Here is a 17645-nt window from a genome sequence, read left to right as displayed (position 1 = left end):
GTGTAAACATCGCCACTGGGGAGACAAAGGCGGGCAGGCGTGGTGTTGTTGGCCCCTCGTGTGCCGTGCCGGCCTTCATAGGTGCTCACTAACAGCACTTGCCCCTACAGTCTGTTAAGGCTACAACACGGGAGATCTTTGTTTTTGTGTTGTGTGTGTGTGTCCTAAGGGGGTGGGGGGTGGGCCTCTTCTCTCAAGCACGTGCAGGCAGCACACCTGTACCAACGCAAGGTGCGGTAGCCTTGGGGGTGGGGTGTGGTCGCTGCACCCCCCCCCCTCCCCCAGAACAAAATCACTCGAGCCGTTCTTCAGCCGGGACCGACCCCTCACGCTGGGGAGGCGACCACCGATAAGACGTCTTCGGCTCCGGTGCTCGCCCCTCTTTTGTAACGGGATTTCGTGCGCGGGAGCGGCCGCCAAGTGACGGTAAATCCCCCGCGCGTTCCGTGCACGCGCACGCAACACTCTGGGATCGATCGGCGCTGGCGCTTTGTCCCGTCCGACGACGTACGCCTACGTCATTACGTTTACCTTCCGCTTCCGGAAGAAAAACTTAAATAAAATAAGTTTACCGAGGCTCCGACAAGGCCATGCGGGAGGGCGTGTGGCACAGTTTGGCGCCGGCTATCGTAGAGTGCGGTCGTGTCGCTACGGTTCTCTGCGGTGAGTGCAATGTCTTTAAAAACAGCCACGCTACTCCTCTCTAAATAAAATTAACGCTGAGCCCCTTGAGCCTTCCGAAATTCGGCTGTGAACGGGACCGCCCTACCCTGCGGGAAAGGGTTCATTTGGAACGCGTGCTTGACTTTTACTTGCAGGGAGGAATGAACGCGACCGGCGATCATGTCTCTGCTCTCACAACGAAAATAACTGCCCGTGCGTGACATCTCTCACCGTGTTTCCTGAAGCGCAAACTCATGACCTCACGACCTGGGATCGATCGACAGGCCGAAAGGGTCCAACGTGAAATTTTCCCACCCTCCGCACCCCCCCAGCCCCACAAAAACCTGTTTGTCTCTGCGGCGCACTGGGATTTAAAAAATGTCATCATTTATGGGGCTTCACGGTAGCAAGGAAATGTTACCTCCCTCTCCTGCTACACAGAAGGTCATGGCTTCGATCCCAGATCTTGACGATGCCTGTTGTATATTTGGAGCCCACGCGTTCTCTCTCTCTCCCCGCGGTGGCCGCGCGGATTGATCTCCGGGTTACCCCGCTTTCTCCTCCCCCCCCCCCCCTCCACATTTCGAATCAACGCGCGTTCAGACGATTTTGCTGCTGCTATGAATTCCTACGTGTGAAATATGATGATGAATTTCCACGTGATAAGCCACTTCGATGAGCCATCGCCAAGTGTGGCCAGGTCTCCTCTGAAACAGAGCCAATATCCCAACGGGCTTTACCCCGGTAAATAAAAGGGTACATTTTATATATATGTACAATTATATTTTTCTCCCATCACGCTGGCGCAATCACCCCAGGCAGTCATTCTCACTCGTGCGAATAGTCCTGAGGACGAGACCCCCCCCCCCTCCTACCCCCCCCCTCCTTCATCCAAAGCATCGATCATTTATAACGAGCAGCTCAGGGGCAGGCAGGCGGGCAGGTTTGGCGTGCGTCCACTCTGCGCATGCCTCCTCGCCCCCCCGCCCCCCAATCTCGGCGGACGCTACAAGAGCGGCCTTCCACAGAGCTCCCCGCGTCTCGGGAGGACAGGGACCGGCCTTCCGGGCGCAGGCCGACGGCTTCGTTAGCTTTGTCCGTCAAGGGGCCCACCATCCGTCAAAATCGCCGACCCGTAGAGTAAAGGGAGAGATGGAGGAGGGAGGGAGGGAGAGAGAGAGGAGACGTGAAACGTGGCCCTTTGCTGCTGTTGCCCGCGCACAAAGACGCGGGCGGGCGGGCCTTACGCAGGCCCAACTTGTGTCCGGCGTGCGCACGTACAGCCAAGCCACTCTGTGAGTGACTCGTGTGAAGATTCTATAGATGTTTTGGAATTTTTTTGACTTGACGCCGGAAGAGAAGGCTCACTTGAGCGAAATACGCCGGCGTATTTAATGTAATTGAATTTTAAAAAATTATGCTTTTTTGGAGTTGAGCAAAAAAAAAATCCTCCACTTATTCAACACACAAATGTAACCACGTTTTTTCCGTACTGCAGTCGTTTTCACATCCAGGTATTGCGAGCCGCTCTGCGCAAGTTTTGTCGCCGTCGTCGTCGTTAAACGGAACAAAAGCTGTCTTCATTTTCAGGCGCGAACATTGGACTGGGATGCTTTTCTCGGTGAACACTTAACGTGTCGCTGCTACACAAGTCAACGTCATGCCCCCGTGCTTAGTTCAACATAGACCCCCGCTCAGGCCAGAAACCCAGTAAACATGCTAGCTCGGGCCCACTTTGGCTCGTGGTTATGAACCGTGGGTCGAACGTTGGCTCAACGTACCACGTTTACTGGGAATGCATTTAAGGTGTGGACCATCATTGAGAGTTGATATTTTTCGCGCTTGCGGGTGACTTGAAACATTTCTTAATCGCCGACCGTTATCTACCATTTACAGCTGTTCGTCACTTCAATGCTGCATAAAGGCCTGCCACTACTGTGTCAGTCATGGGGGGGGCGGGGGGACACGTTTGACCATACTTCAACACACTGGCCAACACGGGGGTTGGTGAAGCGGGAAGAGTGCAGGACCATCTCAGATGTTAGCCGTGGCCGGCAGTCAAACCCAGCCCGCGACGTTTGCAGCACGGTGCGCTAGCCGCTGCTCCACCCGGGCTCAAGGTCAAAGGGTCAAAGCGACATTCCCCTCCCACCCCACCCCAGCCAAAAACAAACCCGTGTTTTTCTTCGGAGAAATTGGTGGCGCAGCGGTTGCCACACATCTGCACTGAACCTCAGAGTTTGACTCCCGGCCACGGCTGGTCAGTTTGCGAAGCGGGCGCGGGGCAGAGGACGCGGCTCCATCTCGGCGCGCCGGGCCGCCAACCGCTTCCACCGTCCGACGAGCCGACCGGGCGGCGACGGCGACGTCTCACCTCCCCCGTTTGTGCAACAGCGCCACGGAGGAGCGGGAGAACGCGAGCGGAGCGGCTGCGGCTGCGGAGGACGGGGCGGGCGACGGCGCGGACGGGGAGACGGCGGCGGACGGCGCCGTGTGCGCCGCGACCCCCGGGGAGCCCCTGACGCTGGAGGTGCCCGGGCTGGAGGCGGAGGCGCTGGAGCTGCTGCTGGAGTTCGTGTACACCGGCTCGCTGCTCATCAACGCCGTCAACGCACGCGCCCTGCTGGAGGCCGCCAGCAAGCTGCAATTCGGCACCTTCTGCAGGGTCTGCAGCGCTTTCCTGGGTACGGGGGGGGGGCTCCCTCCGGGCGGTGACGCGGGGCGGCGGAGCCGCTGATTTTGATCGCGCACGTGCGCACACGCGCAGAGATTGTCCGGTGTTCTTTGCTTGAGTTGGATCGGCCCGGGTGGCTTCGGGGTCAGAGCGCAGATCCTGGGTTTGAATCTGGGAGGGTTTTAGGTGCCTCGATTCAACAGCGGGAGGACCCAACCCTGACACGCTGCGGGTCCCCAGTTTCGACGCGCAATTACACAATTGCGTAACGAACGCAACTCACGACGCTCGTACAATTCTTTCGAGGTGTTCCCAAAATTCCGACGGTCTCCGAGTAACGAAAAACAAGCAGGAAAGAGGCGGGCGAACCCACGTTGCCGTTGTTTTGTCACGAGCGGCCGCTTCTCTCTCGCCGCCGCAGAGAAGCAGCTGTCGGCCACCAACTGCCTCGGCCTGCAGGCCATGGCGGAGGCCATGGGGTGCCCCGAGCTGGCGGGTCGCGCGCGCACCTTCGCGCTGCACCACTTCGCGGCGGTGAGCGCCCAGGAGGAGTTCCTGCACCTGGGCAAGGACGAGCTGGTGGCCTACCTGTCGGGCGACAGCCTCAACGCCGGCGCCGAGGAGGGCGTCTACGAGGCGGCGCAGCGCTGGATCCGCAGGGAGCCAGGCGAGCGCATGCAGGTGAGCGGCGCGGTGACGGAGGCGGTTGAGTCGCGAGTGCCAACTGTTTTGGGTTAGGCCACGTAATGCTTACTCAGTGGGGATTGTCATCGCTATTCTTAACCATTTCCTGTTCGAGACGTGTGCAAGTTTGCAAGGTGGGTGTACCGTTCATCGAATCTCAGAACGCGCAAGCGGTTAGTGTTCATATTATTTAGAGAGGCATAGCGCCGCTGTTTTTAAAGACGTTGTACTCACCGCAGAGAACTGTAGCGACGCCACCGCACTCTACGATAGCTGGCGCCAAACTATACCACACGCCCTCCCGCATGGCCTTGTGGGAGCCTCTGTACCGATAAAGTAATTTAATTGAAGTACGTGTACCTCATTCGTGTACGTCATCGGAACGGATTCGGTAGAAAAACTGGAATGGGAAAGGGTTAAATGTGGTCTCCTATATGTAGGAGGCTTTCACGATCAATTTGTTGATTCATAATTGATCTTGAAATCGGATCGCCGTAAGAAGTACAACGTGCATCGCAAATCCTCCTGCACCCGACAGAGCCAATAAAGTTGCCACGTGACGAACAACAGACGTGACGAACAACAAACGTGCGCCGATTGTTCACAGGGGCGCGAAGCCGACATTGATTTCAGGGCGCCATGGCGTTACGCGAACGACTGACAGCTTCCGCGAAATTAATTATACATCTCGGGTCTGCGCCAAACGACGGCCACGTTTCTCCCTCTCCCCCCCCGCCGGCTCGCGTCGCAGCGAGCGGTTAGTTAGACACCTGCTCTGGCCGCCACGCACGAAGAACTTGGAGCAGGGTGCACACGCGGCATCCCAGGGGTAACCATCCTCGGAACGACGTCGCCGGCGCCGGCGAATTAATGAAGCGTCGCCTCCTCCGTGTAATTACCAATTAAGCCTCCCCCCCAGCTGTCAGCTGGAGGGCCTGATGCTACACGCATTGCGGGCTCCCCCAAAGTAACACCACGACAGACACGCGGTCCCGAGCCTCTCAGGAAAGCAGGGCGGCTCGCGTAGACTCACCCTGGTCCCTCCAGATCTAAGACGCGGACCGTCGTGCGGACCGCGTGGGAATTGGTGGCCACCATTTGCGGAGGCCTCGATCCAGCAACGAGCCTGGATGATGATAACGACCGTGGTCCGATGGTAACAATTGTGATCCCCACACCACCTGTGCGCCTCCCTCCCCACCCCCTGCAGTTTGCGGCCGAGGTCCTGGCGGCCGTGAGGCTGCCCTTCATCCAGCCGACGTACCTCCTCAACGTGGTGGACAACGACGAGATGGTGAAGGGCTCGGAGGCGTGCAGGGACCTCGTCAACGAAGCCAAGCGCTACCACATGCTCCCGCACGCGCGCCAGGCCATGCAGACGCCGCGCACGAGGCCCCGGCTCCTGGCCGGTGAGGAGGGGTCCGGTGCATCGGGGGGCCGTGCGGTGGCGGGCAGAGAATCGTTGGAAGGGGGCGGGGGGGCAGCCGTGCCCCGTGCCGTGCAGGGGGCGGTGGGAGCGCACTGGCCGACCGGATCCTAGATCAGTTTAATACTTGGGCTTTTGCGACCTAATTCTGGCTAATCGCCTGATGAAGCTGGTTGGTATGACCAGCGTCGCGATCGGAGTGCGATGCCCTTCTCCGCTGGGTTGAACGAGCGGCGCTCTGCTCGGCGCTCCGCTCGGCGACGGCTCCCAAGAGTCCCCGTGACGCCACCGCGGCTCGTTTGCTCGCCGTCGCCGCGTCGCGCTCGGCAGCCCGGCAAGAACCGACTCCCAGCGCTATCGTTCGTGACAGCCAGGTCGCTTCTGAAAGACATTAATACGTCTAAGTGGGCTTTACCTGGTAATGTAACAAATATATTTAGTTTTCTTTGTATATTTTTTAGTTATTTGTTTAACATTCCTTTACTTTGCACTCCTGTCGAGTTTTTGTTATTGTTGTTCTGACCCGCCCCTGAGATGTTAATTATCTTACCTGGTATACAGGAGGTCATGGGTTCCAACCTGACCCTGACACCTGTATATTTGGAGTTTGCGTGTCTCTCTCCACGTGGTCGCGTGGATTTTTCTCCGGGTCTAACAGTTTCTTCCTCCACATTTAGAAACACAAGTTTAAAGAATTTGGCTGCTAAAAATGTATACGTAATAAGCCGCTTCGTTGAGCTATCATTTGTGGCCAGGTTGCTTATGAAAAATCGCTTCATAGCTCAGTGGGCCTTACCTGGCAAAATAAAAAAAATTGTTTAGTTTACTGGACATCTGTGAAAGAGCGTTATAGCTCATGCAATTCCTCAAGTATAAATAAATATTCCGATTCTGATGTTTGACTTGGTTTAAAATCAGCGATCGAGGTGTGCGTGAACCAGCCGGACAGGCGGCTCGGCCGTAGAAAGATCGGCTCGCAATCGGAAGGTTGCGAGTTCACATCCCCCTGGTTGGGGGTGGTCAACTCAGCCCATCATCATCTACCTGCGGGGGGCTGTAAAATGAGTACCATCTTGGTGCTCGCTGGATTACCGCACCGCAGGATCGCGAGAGGCTGTGGCGGCGATGGCTAGCGGGGGTCCATCTTCTTGGTTCTTAAACATAATAAAATAATTCTCACGACGTTTCGGCCACAACGGCTGCTTGCGTTGTGGCCGAAACGTCGTGAGAATTGTTTTATAATGTTTTATGTGTTATTATTTTATTATTTCCCTTCTACGTGACTTTACCGAAAGAACCAAGAAGATGAATCCCTGCAGTCACGAAAGCTTTAAATCGAAATTTAGGCTAGCGGAGGTGTTCGTCCAGCAGCGGATTGAGCACGGCTGATGAAGAAAAAAAATGGACACACCACCCCTTCGTGCGCCGTGCTGGCCTTAATAGCTGCTCGCTAATGGCCCTTGCCCCGACAGTCTGTTAAGGCCCACAATGGGGAATCGTTTGTCTTTGGCGCGTGCGTGCGCAGGTGTGACGGAGGTGATCGTGCTGGTGGGCGGGCGCCAGGCGGAGGGCACGAACCACCGCGCGCTCACGGCCGTCAGCTGCTACGACCCCCACACGTGCCGCTGGCACCCACTCGCCAGCCCGCCCTTCTACGACCGCGACTTCTTCAGCGTCGTGGGCAGCGGCGACAACATCTACGTGCTGGGTGACTGCGCCGCCCTCCCCCCCCCCCGACCGCGCGGAATATTTATTTATTATTTGTTATTATTATTACGTGAAAAATATATATATATATATTTTTACACCGCCACAGCCGAGCCGAGAATTTCCACACGACGAGCCACTTTGTTGAGCTGACATTTGTGGCCAGGTCACTTCTGAAAAAGGGCAAACGAAATGACAAGAAGAGTCATTTTTTTAAATTCGGTAACAAAAAACAACCGCCCCCCCCCCCCGCCCCCACCACCTCAATATCTCAAGAGCCGCAACGCACGTGGTGGAAACGAGACGGCGGTCCGTGATAAATGACATCGTGAAGCGGTCACTTCAAGAGCCGCGCGCCGCTCCGGAGCTGCAGGTTTGCCGACGCCTGGTTTCGAGTTATTTGGCTGCTGTCCACGTGATAATCCACTTCGTTGAGCTGTCATTTGTGATGTCCAGGTCGCTTCTGAAAAATAGCTACGTAGCTTTAGTGGGCCCTTACCTGGTGAAATAAAAATAAAAATTCTAAAGAGTTTATTTTAGAGCGGTGCCGCTGACGTCGCACACGCGATGAATGGGTCGGTGTCATCGGCACGTGATCGCGCAAACTTTTCGCAAACGCTGCTGGATTGATCGCAGTGGATAACCAAGCCGGGCCGATGCACCTCCAGAGCTGAGATTTCTGTTCGTCGGACGCTCGGAAAAAACGCTCGGCTCTGTTTGCGTGCCCGCGCCGGTCTGGCATTTTGTTGTCGTGAGACGGTCGGACTGCGGGAAAGGTTTGACCCCCTTTTAGCTGTGCTTGGTACGGGCAGCGCGCCGACCTCAGGATGTAATTCGGCCACTGACACATTATCATTAGGCCCTGAAGCCACAGGCGGGAGAGATCTCGCGGGCAGCTTGTGATTAATAGATTTCCCAATTCACCTTAAAGAAGCGGCAGGCGCGGCAGCGCACGCGTACGATCAATTCCCTCTGCACTTCAAGGGCCCAGGCTTTACCCCCTGCTGCCCCCCCCCTCACCTGCCTCCGACTAATCCTTACCACAAAAGTGAGGTCATTAATCCGAGCCGCTCCTCCGCCTCCGTCCATCGTCTGCCACCCCCCCCCACCTCTATCTTTGTCCGCTGTTTGTAGCCCGACAGCCGGAGGGTGTCATCATCTATCTGTTTGTGAAATCCGCAGGGCAGGCAGACGCACGGCAAAGACAGAGGCAGTGGTCCACCCCCACGTAGCCTGCACGGGGGCTGTTGGCGCTGTCAGTGAGCGCCTATGAAGGCCGGCACTGCACACGAGCGGGTGGTGTGGCCGGCACCGATGTTAACACACCGCACCGGATACCCGGTTTGAGGCTGAGTCGACCTAGGGGAGGCCCAGGACCGGTGTAGACAATCGCCGCTGGTGTTTGCGGCCGTGAGCCGGGAACCGAAACTCGGGTCGTCGGGTTCGTAGCGCGGCGGCGCCGACCGCTGAGCCGCCGCTCTCCGGCCAACACGCTCAGCAAGCACAACAGAGACAGACAGACACAGAGAGAGCAAAATGTTTGGCAGAGCCTTGGAATTCTAGGTTTGAAGCTTTCGTGACTGCAAGGATTCATACTCTTATGTTTTTTCGGTAAAGTCACGCAGGTAAAAATAAATAATAGAAATTATAGAAATCATCATTATTTTATTTCTATTATTATTTCCAGTATTTTTATTATTTCTTTTTACCTACGTGACTTTACCGAAAAAAATCTAAGAATAAGAGCCTTGGAACTTTTACAACGACAAAAAAACTGCCGTCTTCAAGTTCAAGTTCATTTATTAGGTATAGCCCTGTGAGCCATTCGGCTCTTGAATCGGGTGCAACCACAACAAACAAAAGACAAAAACAGGAACAAAAAAACATCTTAAAGTGAATATGTGACTGAGTGCAAACAGAAAATCCAAGAAAAGACAGCAAAATATTGCGGAATAAAACACCGTACACCAACGCTGTGTGCAAAAATCCCAGTCTTTGTGCACGTTTGGTTTAATTTTCACTCGAGACGTCCCCGCAGACGTGCACACGATCTCTCCCTTACACCTCCGGCAGGTGTGGGCGACGGCGCGCAAAGTCCTCATCACAAGCGGCACAGCAGCTATAGGCGGTGGAACAAAAAAAAAACCGCAGAAATTGTTCTGGAATTTAGCGAAAGCGACGTCCAAACCCCGGGCGCTGACAACAGCTAATTGGCGTCTGGCGTCCGCGTGTTCAAGTGCGCATGCCCGCGCATTTAATTTGCTCAGTGTTTTTTCTTTCATTCTTTAATATTTTTGACATTTTTTTGTTACCCCCGCTAGCATCTGCGTGGTGTTTTAATTGCGGCGCCGAGGTGAGCTTTGTACGATGCATGAAAAAAAAACGAAACGAACCTCCCTTAACGTACGGTGGTTAGTTGAACCTTATGGCGGGACCACGGGGTCCCAGAAGCCCCTGGCTCTCGCATGAACTGCGTTGTGACGTCATTTTATGTCTGTTGAAGGCGAACGACACGGCGATCTATTCCTCTCGACGAGCTCTACACGATGCGCTAATCAAAGTTTCAAAGTTTTGTTCATGACTACGGCAATTTTGGCAACGACGGTTGCTTGGTGAAGAACGAGAGGATTCATCTTCTTGGTTCTTTCGGTAAAGTCACGTAGAAGGGAAATAAAAAAATAATAAAAAAATTCAACATAATAAAATAATATAATAAAATATAAAATAATAAAATAATATATTCTAATAATTCTCACTATTTTATTATTTTCATTATTTTATTATTTCCCTTCTACGTGACTTTACCGAAAGAACCAAGATTAATCCCTGCAGTCACGAAAGCTTTAAAACGAGAGGATTGATTTCGATTTTGACTTCTGTTTATTCGGTCCCGCCATAAGATTCAGTTGTAAAAGCTCACGCTGCCGCCGCCGCTAGAACGGTGCTCACAACTGACCCTCTGACAATGCACCAGCAGCGCGTTTTAAGTAATGACCACGAACACATTTCAGAGCTGCAGCCGCGTGACCGACATTCCATTGATTGAATTTACCACAATTAAAACAGGCAATTTGCATGTTATAATTATTCTCGGATAATTAGGGGCGGTGAAGTAATGCTCACTTCGTTGCGACGGTCACTTCCACCCTGCGTCCATAAAGCGATGAAGGTGCAGTGGACTCACTTTCATCAAAATATTAATTGACCTTGCAACAACGTGACAGCAACATTTTTTATTCTACTTTGTATTACGACGGAGTTTATTAAGTCGCGACACTTTGCGATTATTGAAGGGTTTTTCTGTTACTCAATAGCTACATATAGTGTAACCATTCATATGCCTCTTGAAAACACTCATGAACAGGAAACATTTTTTAAATGCCATTTTGTGAGTTTTCGGGTCTCTGTGAGTCTGTGGGTCTGTGTGAGTCTGTGAGTCTCTGTGTGCGTATGTAGGTCTGTGTGAGTCTATGGGTCTCTGCGTGAGTCTGTGTGAGCCTATGGATCTCTCTGCGAGTCTGTGAGCCTCGATGTGAACTCATGCACAGATTCTCCGAGGGCACGAGGGGGATTCACACTCGCTGTCCGCTGAAGCCAGCAGCTGGAATCACAACTTAGCGTTCTATACTTGCGACTCAATTCACGTCCGCGGGAAAGAGCGCACACTCTCTTCTCAATCCGTGAGCCAGTGTCAAAATTAATGCCACTTAATGTTGCAAAGCTTTCGTGGTATCTATTCATGAAAATAAATTGTCACGCACAAGGAGTCTGTGTGCAAAATTTCAGCTCGATTGGATCACGGGAAGTGGGTTAAAAAACGACCGAAAGATTTGCGCGGTCGTAAGCGCGCAAGCAAGCAAGCAAGCGAACTTAATATAAAGGATTTAAAAAATACAAATCTTTATAGTCTTTATTTTAGACACCTGATAATGCGCTCATGGACTCATTGTCTGCCACTCTCCCACCCCCACCGTGTGTCACTGCAGGCGGCGTGGAGGGAGGCGTCATCCTGCCCGACATCTGGTGCTACTCGTCCGGCACGGACGCGTGGGGCCTGGTGGCGCGCACCGCCGTGCCGCGCTGCCGCCACAGCGGCCTCGTCGCCGACGGGAAAATATACTCGCTGGGCGGCCTGGGCGCCGCGGGCAACCTGGGCCACTGCGAGAGGTGTGACGGAACTTCTTCGCGCCCGTGCCGGACGAGCTAATGCTCCTGCGGCCGTCTGGAACGCTCTTCCTTCCGATATTAGGAAGCCACTGGGGCCATGCACTTTTAAATCATCATCTAGATTGACGAACTCATTTATTTAAAACCGCTTTTTTGTGCTCAGTGTGTTGTACTTTCCCCGGCCGCACCTCCGATTAGCGCGGTTGGCTACGAATGGTGCAAAAGAAGTTCAACGTACGTACGTACGCACTGTCGGGCAGTGCCCATTGCCTATTGTGGCCCACCGACGATGTGCCGATAGTTCCCCCCCCGCCCTTACGCCGTGTCTCACCGAGGGCCCGGCGCTCTCTCGCGGGCAGGTACGACGCTCAGACGAACCGCTGCGAGGTTCTCTCCCCGCTGCCCAAGGCCGTCCACTCGGCCGCCGCCGCCGTCCACGGCGACAAGGTGTACGTGTTCGGCGGCGCCGGGGACACCGGCCGCTCGGCCAACGTCATGCAGTCCTACCTGCCGCGCACCAACACCTGGAGCTTCATCGAGACGCCCATGATCGGTAGGGCGGCAGGGAGGGTGGCAGGGCGGCAGGGAAGGAGGGAAGGAGGGTCGGGGCGCAGCGGTAATGCTTGCACCTCACAGCAAGAAGGGCCCCCCCCGGGTTTGATTCCCGACTTGGGTGCCGAAATATTCTAACCCATGAAGACGAACAAATCCACAGCTGATGAACGGCAGCAGAACCGAAGCGTTTTCACTATTCGCATGACAGTGGCGCCATCGTCACGCCGCGTGGCCGGTGGTTTCACGTCACATTTCCCGCTCGGCGAGCTATCGCTAAAAGACGTTAAAACCCAAAAGACATTTGGGACATATTTACACGCGCATATTTACACACGCGCGCGCGTTCACACACGGAATTTATGCACATTATGCTGCCTCCTCGCTCGCTCTGTACGTTCACACAAACCGCCCCAAAAAAAACAATCAAACTGCCTGTGTCAATGCGTTTAACCACATTTACCGCGCGATAATTGAACGCCAGCTGTTCTTGCCGTCACGATCGGCGCCGTGAGATGAATGTGCCAATTAGCGAGCCAAATGGAATACGGGGCTGTTTGGAAAAGGCTAAACGTTTCTCGGTGGTTTTTATTTCCCCCTGCCCCCCCCACCCCCCCCCCTGCAGACAATAAGTACGCCCCGGCCATTCTGCTCAACAAGCTGATTTACATTCTCGGCGGCGCCTTCAGCCGCGCCACCACCATCTACGACCCGGAGAAGGAGAACATAAAGTCTGGACCCAACATGCACTTCAACCGCCAGTTCAGTAGGTGTGTCCACAGCGCACGCGTGTGTGTGTCAGCCAGTCGTCTCAGTCATCTCAGTCATCTCAGTCAGTCGACCCGTGGCACCTGGGTCTGCCCCGTGACCTCCTGCCAGCGGGCGTTCAACACTTCACGTGGCCTCAAGGTGCACATGGCCTGGCACAAGCGTCGTGGTGACGTCACCGCCACTTAGTGGCGAATGGCGGTTGTTGTTGTTGTCCTGCAGTAGGGAGCGGTAGTGTAGCGGTTAGCACGCTGCACTACGAGCCTGGCGACCTAAGTTCGATTCCCACTCGCGGCTAACACCAGTGACGAATATATTATCCGAACCGATCCTGGGCCTCTCGTAGGTCGACTCAGCCTCAAATGATTATCTAGTGTGGTATGTAAAAACATCGCCACTCGGGAAATAAAGGTGGTCGGGTGTGGTGCTGGCCACCCACCCCATCGTGTGTCGTTCTAGTCTTCATAGGTGCACGCTAACAGCACTTGCCCCAACAGTTTGTTAAGGCTACACGGGGGATCTTTGTCTTTTGTCCTGCCTAACGCCGGAACCACGTCTGAAACTCTGTCTTATCTTCAGACTCTGTCTTATCGACAGACCTGTTCTTCACCTGAGGACGGCTGCTTGCGTTGTGGCCGAAACGTCGTGAGAATGATTTTATTGTTTTATTTTTATTATTTCATTATTTCCATTCTACGTGACTTTACCGAAAGAACCAAGAAGATGAATCCCTGCGGTCACGAAAGCTTTAAATCGAAAAATTGATACAAATCATCGGCTGCACACGGCAGCTTAAAGGAAAACCCCAAGCGGAGTTGAATTGTTCCTTAATGAGGGGCCATGGTCGGCCAAAGCTGTGAGACATGACAACCTGGATTTGTAAAAGAATATAAAATAGGACATCTCCAGAAATTGTACAAGATCAGCTTTTTTTTTTGTTAGAGAGGGGAAATTTTTTTGTTCTATGCAAGACAGAGCGAGCGGAGATGATCTTCAGGGCAGCAGTGTGAATGAATCATGGAATAATGACAATACGTAGGGAGGCACAATCACCGATCAGGTGACAGAGCTCCAGCCGTGATTTAGAGCAAAAGGGATTCATTTGTGCGGCGATGAGCGCACGCTTCCCAGGCCTCCTTGCGTGCATCAAGGCACAAACAAGCTCCGTTTTACCTTCCTCGTTCAGTTCAAGAGTGAGGCGCTGTTTGACCCCCCCTGGGCATCGTTGCTTCCAGCACGGAGTGGTTTGGCGAATGACAACTCGCCCTTTCATTGCTCAGTGAAGAGCCCATTAAGACAACGACCTTGGCTTCGTTTGTATGCGAGCCCCTTTGGCGTGAGCGCCAATGCATTGAGAAAGCGATGCAAACATTGTAATGCAAAAAAATATTAGTACATCAAATCACGTCAGATCCTGGACGTTAAGCAGGGTTCAGCGTGATGAGCGCTGAAGAAGGGACACTGCCCAATACCCAGGGATTGTTGGCATTGGCTGCAAGGTGACCAGGAGATAGCAGCACAGCAATTTGATTCTTGAATCTATCTGTGCAGAGCTACACATCAGCATTCCCGGAGCTGTAATCTTTGCCAAATTAAGAACGCACAAGTAACTTTTTCTTCTTGGTTCTTTCGGTAAAGTCACGTAGAAGGGAAATAATAAAGTAATAAAAATAAAACGTAAGAAAATATTTTATTTTTTATTATTTTATTATTATTAAAGTAATAAAAATAAAACATAATAAAAGATGTTGTTTTTTATTATTTTATTATTTCCCTTCTACGTGACTTTACCGAAAGAACCAAGAAGATGCATCCCTGCATTCACGAAAGCTTTAAATCGAAAAGTAACTTTTTGTTTTGTTTTGTGCGAGGTCACGAAATGAGAATCTATGGCCAGGCCGACCCCCAACCCCTCCATGAGTGCTCCCGCCTGTCCACTTTTAATAGCAGCCCCGATCTTTACTCTGACCACCATCATCGTACGTGCACCGTGAGAATTGTCAAGCACTTTCGGATTAAGATAAGCTCTCAGCAGTGCTGGTTCGGCCCTCTCGTCTCCCGCGCCACGCGGCCGCCGTAAAGCAGCAGCAGCAGAATATCGTCAGCGTGCCCTACACGCGCGCCTTGCTTCTCACTCGCTCCCCCGCTCCCCCCGTCGGAACAGCGCCGTGGTGCTCGACGGCAAGATCTACGTGCTGGGAGGGGCGGCGAGCACCGACGGCCCCGGCCTCGCCAGCATGGAGGTGCTGGACCCGCAGACCAACAGCTGGACCGTCGTTCCCAACCTGCCGGGCCCCGTCTACCGGCACGGCTGCGCCGTCATCAAGAAGAACCTGCTGCACTCCAGCGCCTAGGCGCGGCGCGACGGCCTGCCGCTCGCACCGTCGTCGCTGGCAGGCCCGGGGTGGCGGTGGGGAGAGGGCGCTAGCGGTTTACAACGCCCGCCCGCGTGCAGTTTTGCACAATCGGAGCAGCTTCCCCGCGAATATTCTCAGATTGTGGGAGATGACGCGCGGGGCGTGGGGGGGGGGAAAGACTCTGCGGCTTAACGGCAAACGAAGAACGTTGGGCGAGATGGACAGCGTTGAGATGAAGTGGAACTTCTTTTTTAAACACTATATTTATACACACTCTATATATCGATATACAGTATATACATATTGAGAGAGCAAAATAAACTTTAACAAATATAATTATTCGTACCATCTTTTACGGTAGACGTGCGGCCGTGTGTAATGTGCAATGGTGGTTCAGACACACGCGTTGTCTAGAGTCGGGAGTGGAACAGGCCAGGGGGAAGGCTCCATCTGTGGCTGTCTCCCTTTTGACACAATTATAGAGCATGCGCTTCAATGCTGGAATGTCAAAACTCAACCTAAGGCTCTGACATCTGTTACTCCAGGATGCAGGGGCTGAGCGAGACAGGACGTGTTCATATTCTTAGGTTTTTTTCGGTAAAGTCTCGTAGGTAAAAAATAAATAAAAGTAAAATAAAATAATACTTGATACAGCTATCGTGCTGTGACGGTTCCACCTGAAGACGGAAGCTTGTGTTGCCTCCGAAACGTCGTGATTTTTATTTTATTTTTTATTAATTTTTATTTTTTACCTACGTGACTTTACCAAAAAAACCTAAGAATATGAATCCTTGCAGTCACGAAAGCTTCAAATCTAGAAGGACATGTGTTCCCAAATTCATCACCACGTCTTTACGTTGGCATGGTGGTCTTGTTAGCGTATTCCGTAATACAAAGGAGTCCGTGTAGAGCTGGTTTTACTTGTTAAGCCGATATACAGAATGTTATTATTTTTAACGAGATCTAGTTTCACCAAATCTATTTCCACACATCTACGATGCATACACACCCACACTTATATCTATACAGCACACACACACAGCACAATTTGGAATGGCTATGTAGCTCGGTGCATCCCAAAAAAAAATCAATCGCGTGCATGCAACGCCTTTTGAGGACGAATTTGCTTCGATGCTGCAACGCACCGAAACGAGCGCGTAACGTTTGGCCAATGAGTGCCGAGGCGTAAATCATGCCAGTAGCTTCGTACTGGGAAACCCTAGGAGTTGAGGACTAACGAAAGAGTCTGCACGTCGCACAGGCGCGCACGGCGAGTAACGCAGAAGCGTTACGCACACGGCGGGAGCTTTCCACACGTCCCAGTGCCCCTACCGCATCAAAACATCACGGCACGGTTTCACCGTGGGCCTGCGCGCAGTGGCAAAAGACATCAGAGGAATGCAATATCAAAGGAATGAAAGCAGACAATGCGCCGTGTTTGAAAATAGAACTCGATATAGGGCGAGTATTAACGGCCTTGCACTCGCAAGATGTGTTCCGACGAGTCAAGCCTTGAACTTGTCATCCCCGCACGTCATTGTATTGGTGTCGAGATTATCCGGCTCGGAAAATGAATGTCACATCCACTCAATCCGAGCCCTAGCCATGGTCCCCGTGCACTCCGCAATCTCTGCGCGAATCGTTAAGAGGCCAGACATCCGCTATGTACGTCTCGCCAACACAAACGCGCGCAACAAAAAACAAACGACAGCGGGATGGACAAATCCTGCGGCAATTTAAATAAAACATTTCAATTTCCTCCCATCACCGGACATTATTGTTGTGTCTGCACAGGGCTGAAAAGATTGGTGATGTGGTGTAAAATTGGGATTTCTCGGTCTTGTCTTATGGGCACTCGCCAGCTCGCACCCCCGTGTCCTTCTCTCGTAGCCAGTGACCGCAAGCTGTGTGAGCACTTGCTTTACGTTGCTGAGCAGCAGCAGCAATGTTGCGCTGTCGATTTCACTTTTACGCGAAGCGATGTCATGCTAACTCTACTTGGTTGGTCATGTCCATCTGTCGGAGTTTGTGAGAAGTGGGGTTGATTGACTTAACCGAAGCGCACTAATTATTGTGTAATGTATTCTGCAGTTTCCTTTAGCTGCTGCGATGACCGAAACTACGCCTTTTGCGATATTTAAATATGCCTTTGTGCTCTTTCGCTCCATAATTACTAGTAATGGAAAGTTAACGTTTATGTGTATATCAGTGGGATGTGACAATATGGCACCGTTTGTGACTGGTACACAGTAAAGAGAAACACAATATTACTTTTTTTTTAAGAATCTTCTACCGCTAATTCACTATCAGATTTTGTGTACATTTTTAATATCTTGTGAAAAGGGATGTTTGTAGTTTTGTTAAATGTTTTATATAAATACTATACAAGATATGTTTATTTTGTAGTACGGTGTTAATGGCTGTTGTAAAAGCTTGTAACAGCAATATATATACAGCAATACAATGTGCTTAACGCTTTGTGACATGCACATCACTATGAATGTTGACATGTGCAAACTGTACATACCAGCAAGGATTAAACATTGCGTCAAAAGCTGTTTGCACGACACAGCAATGAAAAGCAAAACATGTTCAGTGTGCTCCATTATTATTCTGACATCCTTCAAAATAATCCCGACATATTCTT

General features: G+C 52.3%; 1 protein-coding gene across 1 annotated transcript in view; it reads left to right on the top strand.

Moving 5' to 3' along the window:
• The window catches only part of KLHL29 (kelch like family member 29), an 89715-nt gene extending 72126 nt beyond the window's left edge, over nt 1–17589 (top strand). The window contains exons 6-13 of the mRNA XM_078604416.1: nt 3058–3347; nt 3759–4018; nt 5232–5430; nt 6973–7155; nt 11141–11321; nt 11681–11874; nt 12499–12643; nt 14806–17589. Coding sequence (XP_078460542.1) covers nt 3058–3347; nt 3759–4018; nt 5232–5430; nt 6973–7155; nt 11141–11321; nt 11681–11874; nt 12499–12643; nt 14806–14995 — 1642 coding nt within the window. The 3' untranslated portion in view covers nt 14996–17589. The remainder of the gene's footprint in view (nt 1–3057; nt 3348–3758; nt 4019–5231; nt 5431–6972; nt 7156–11140; nt 11322–11680; nt 11875–12498; nt 12644–14805) is intronic.
• Nucleotides 17590–17645: the final 56 nt, after the last annotated feature.

This window comes from Lampetra planeri, chromosome 22, assembly GCF_965212315.1.
Source record: "Lampetra planeri chromosome 22, kcLamPlan1.2.h2, whole genome shotgun sequence".
Taxonomy (NCBI): Eukaryota; Metazoa; Chordata; class Hyperoartia; order Petromyzontiformes; family Petromyzontidae; genus Lampetra; species Lampetra planeri.
Note: the sequence above shows the minus strand (reverse complement) of the source record. Positions and strands in the feature narration are given on the sequence as shown.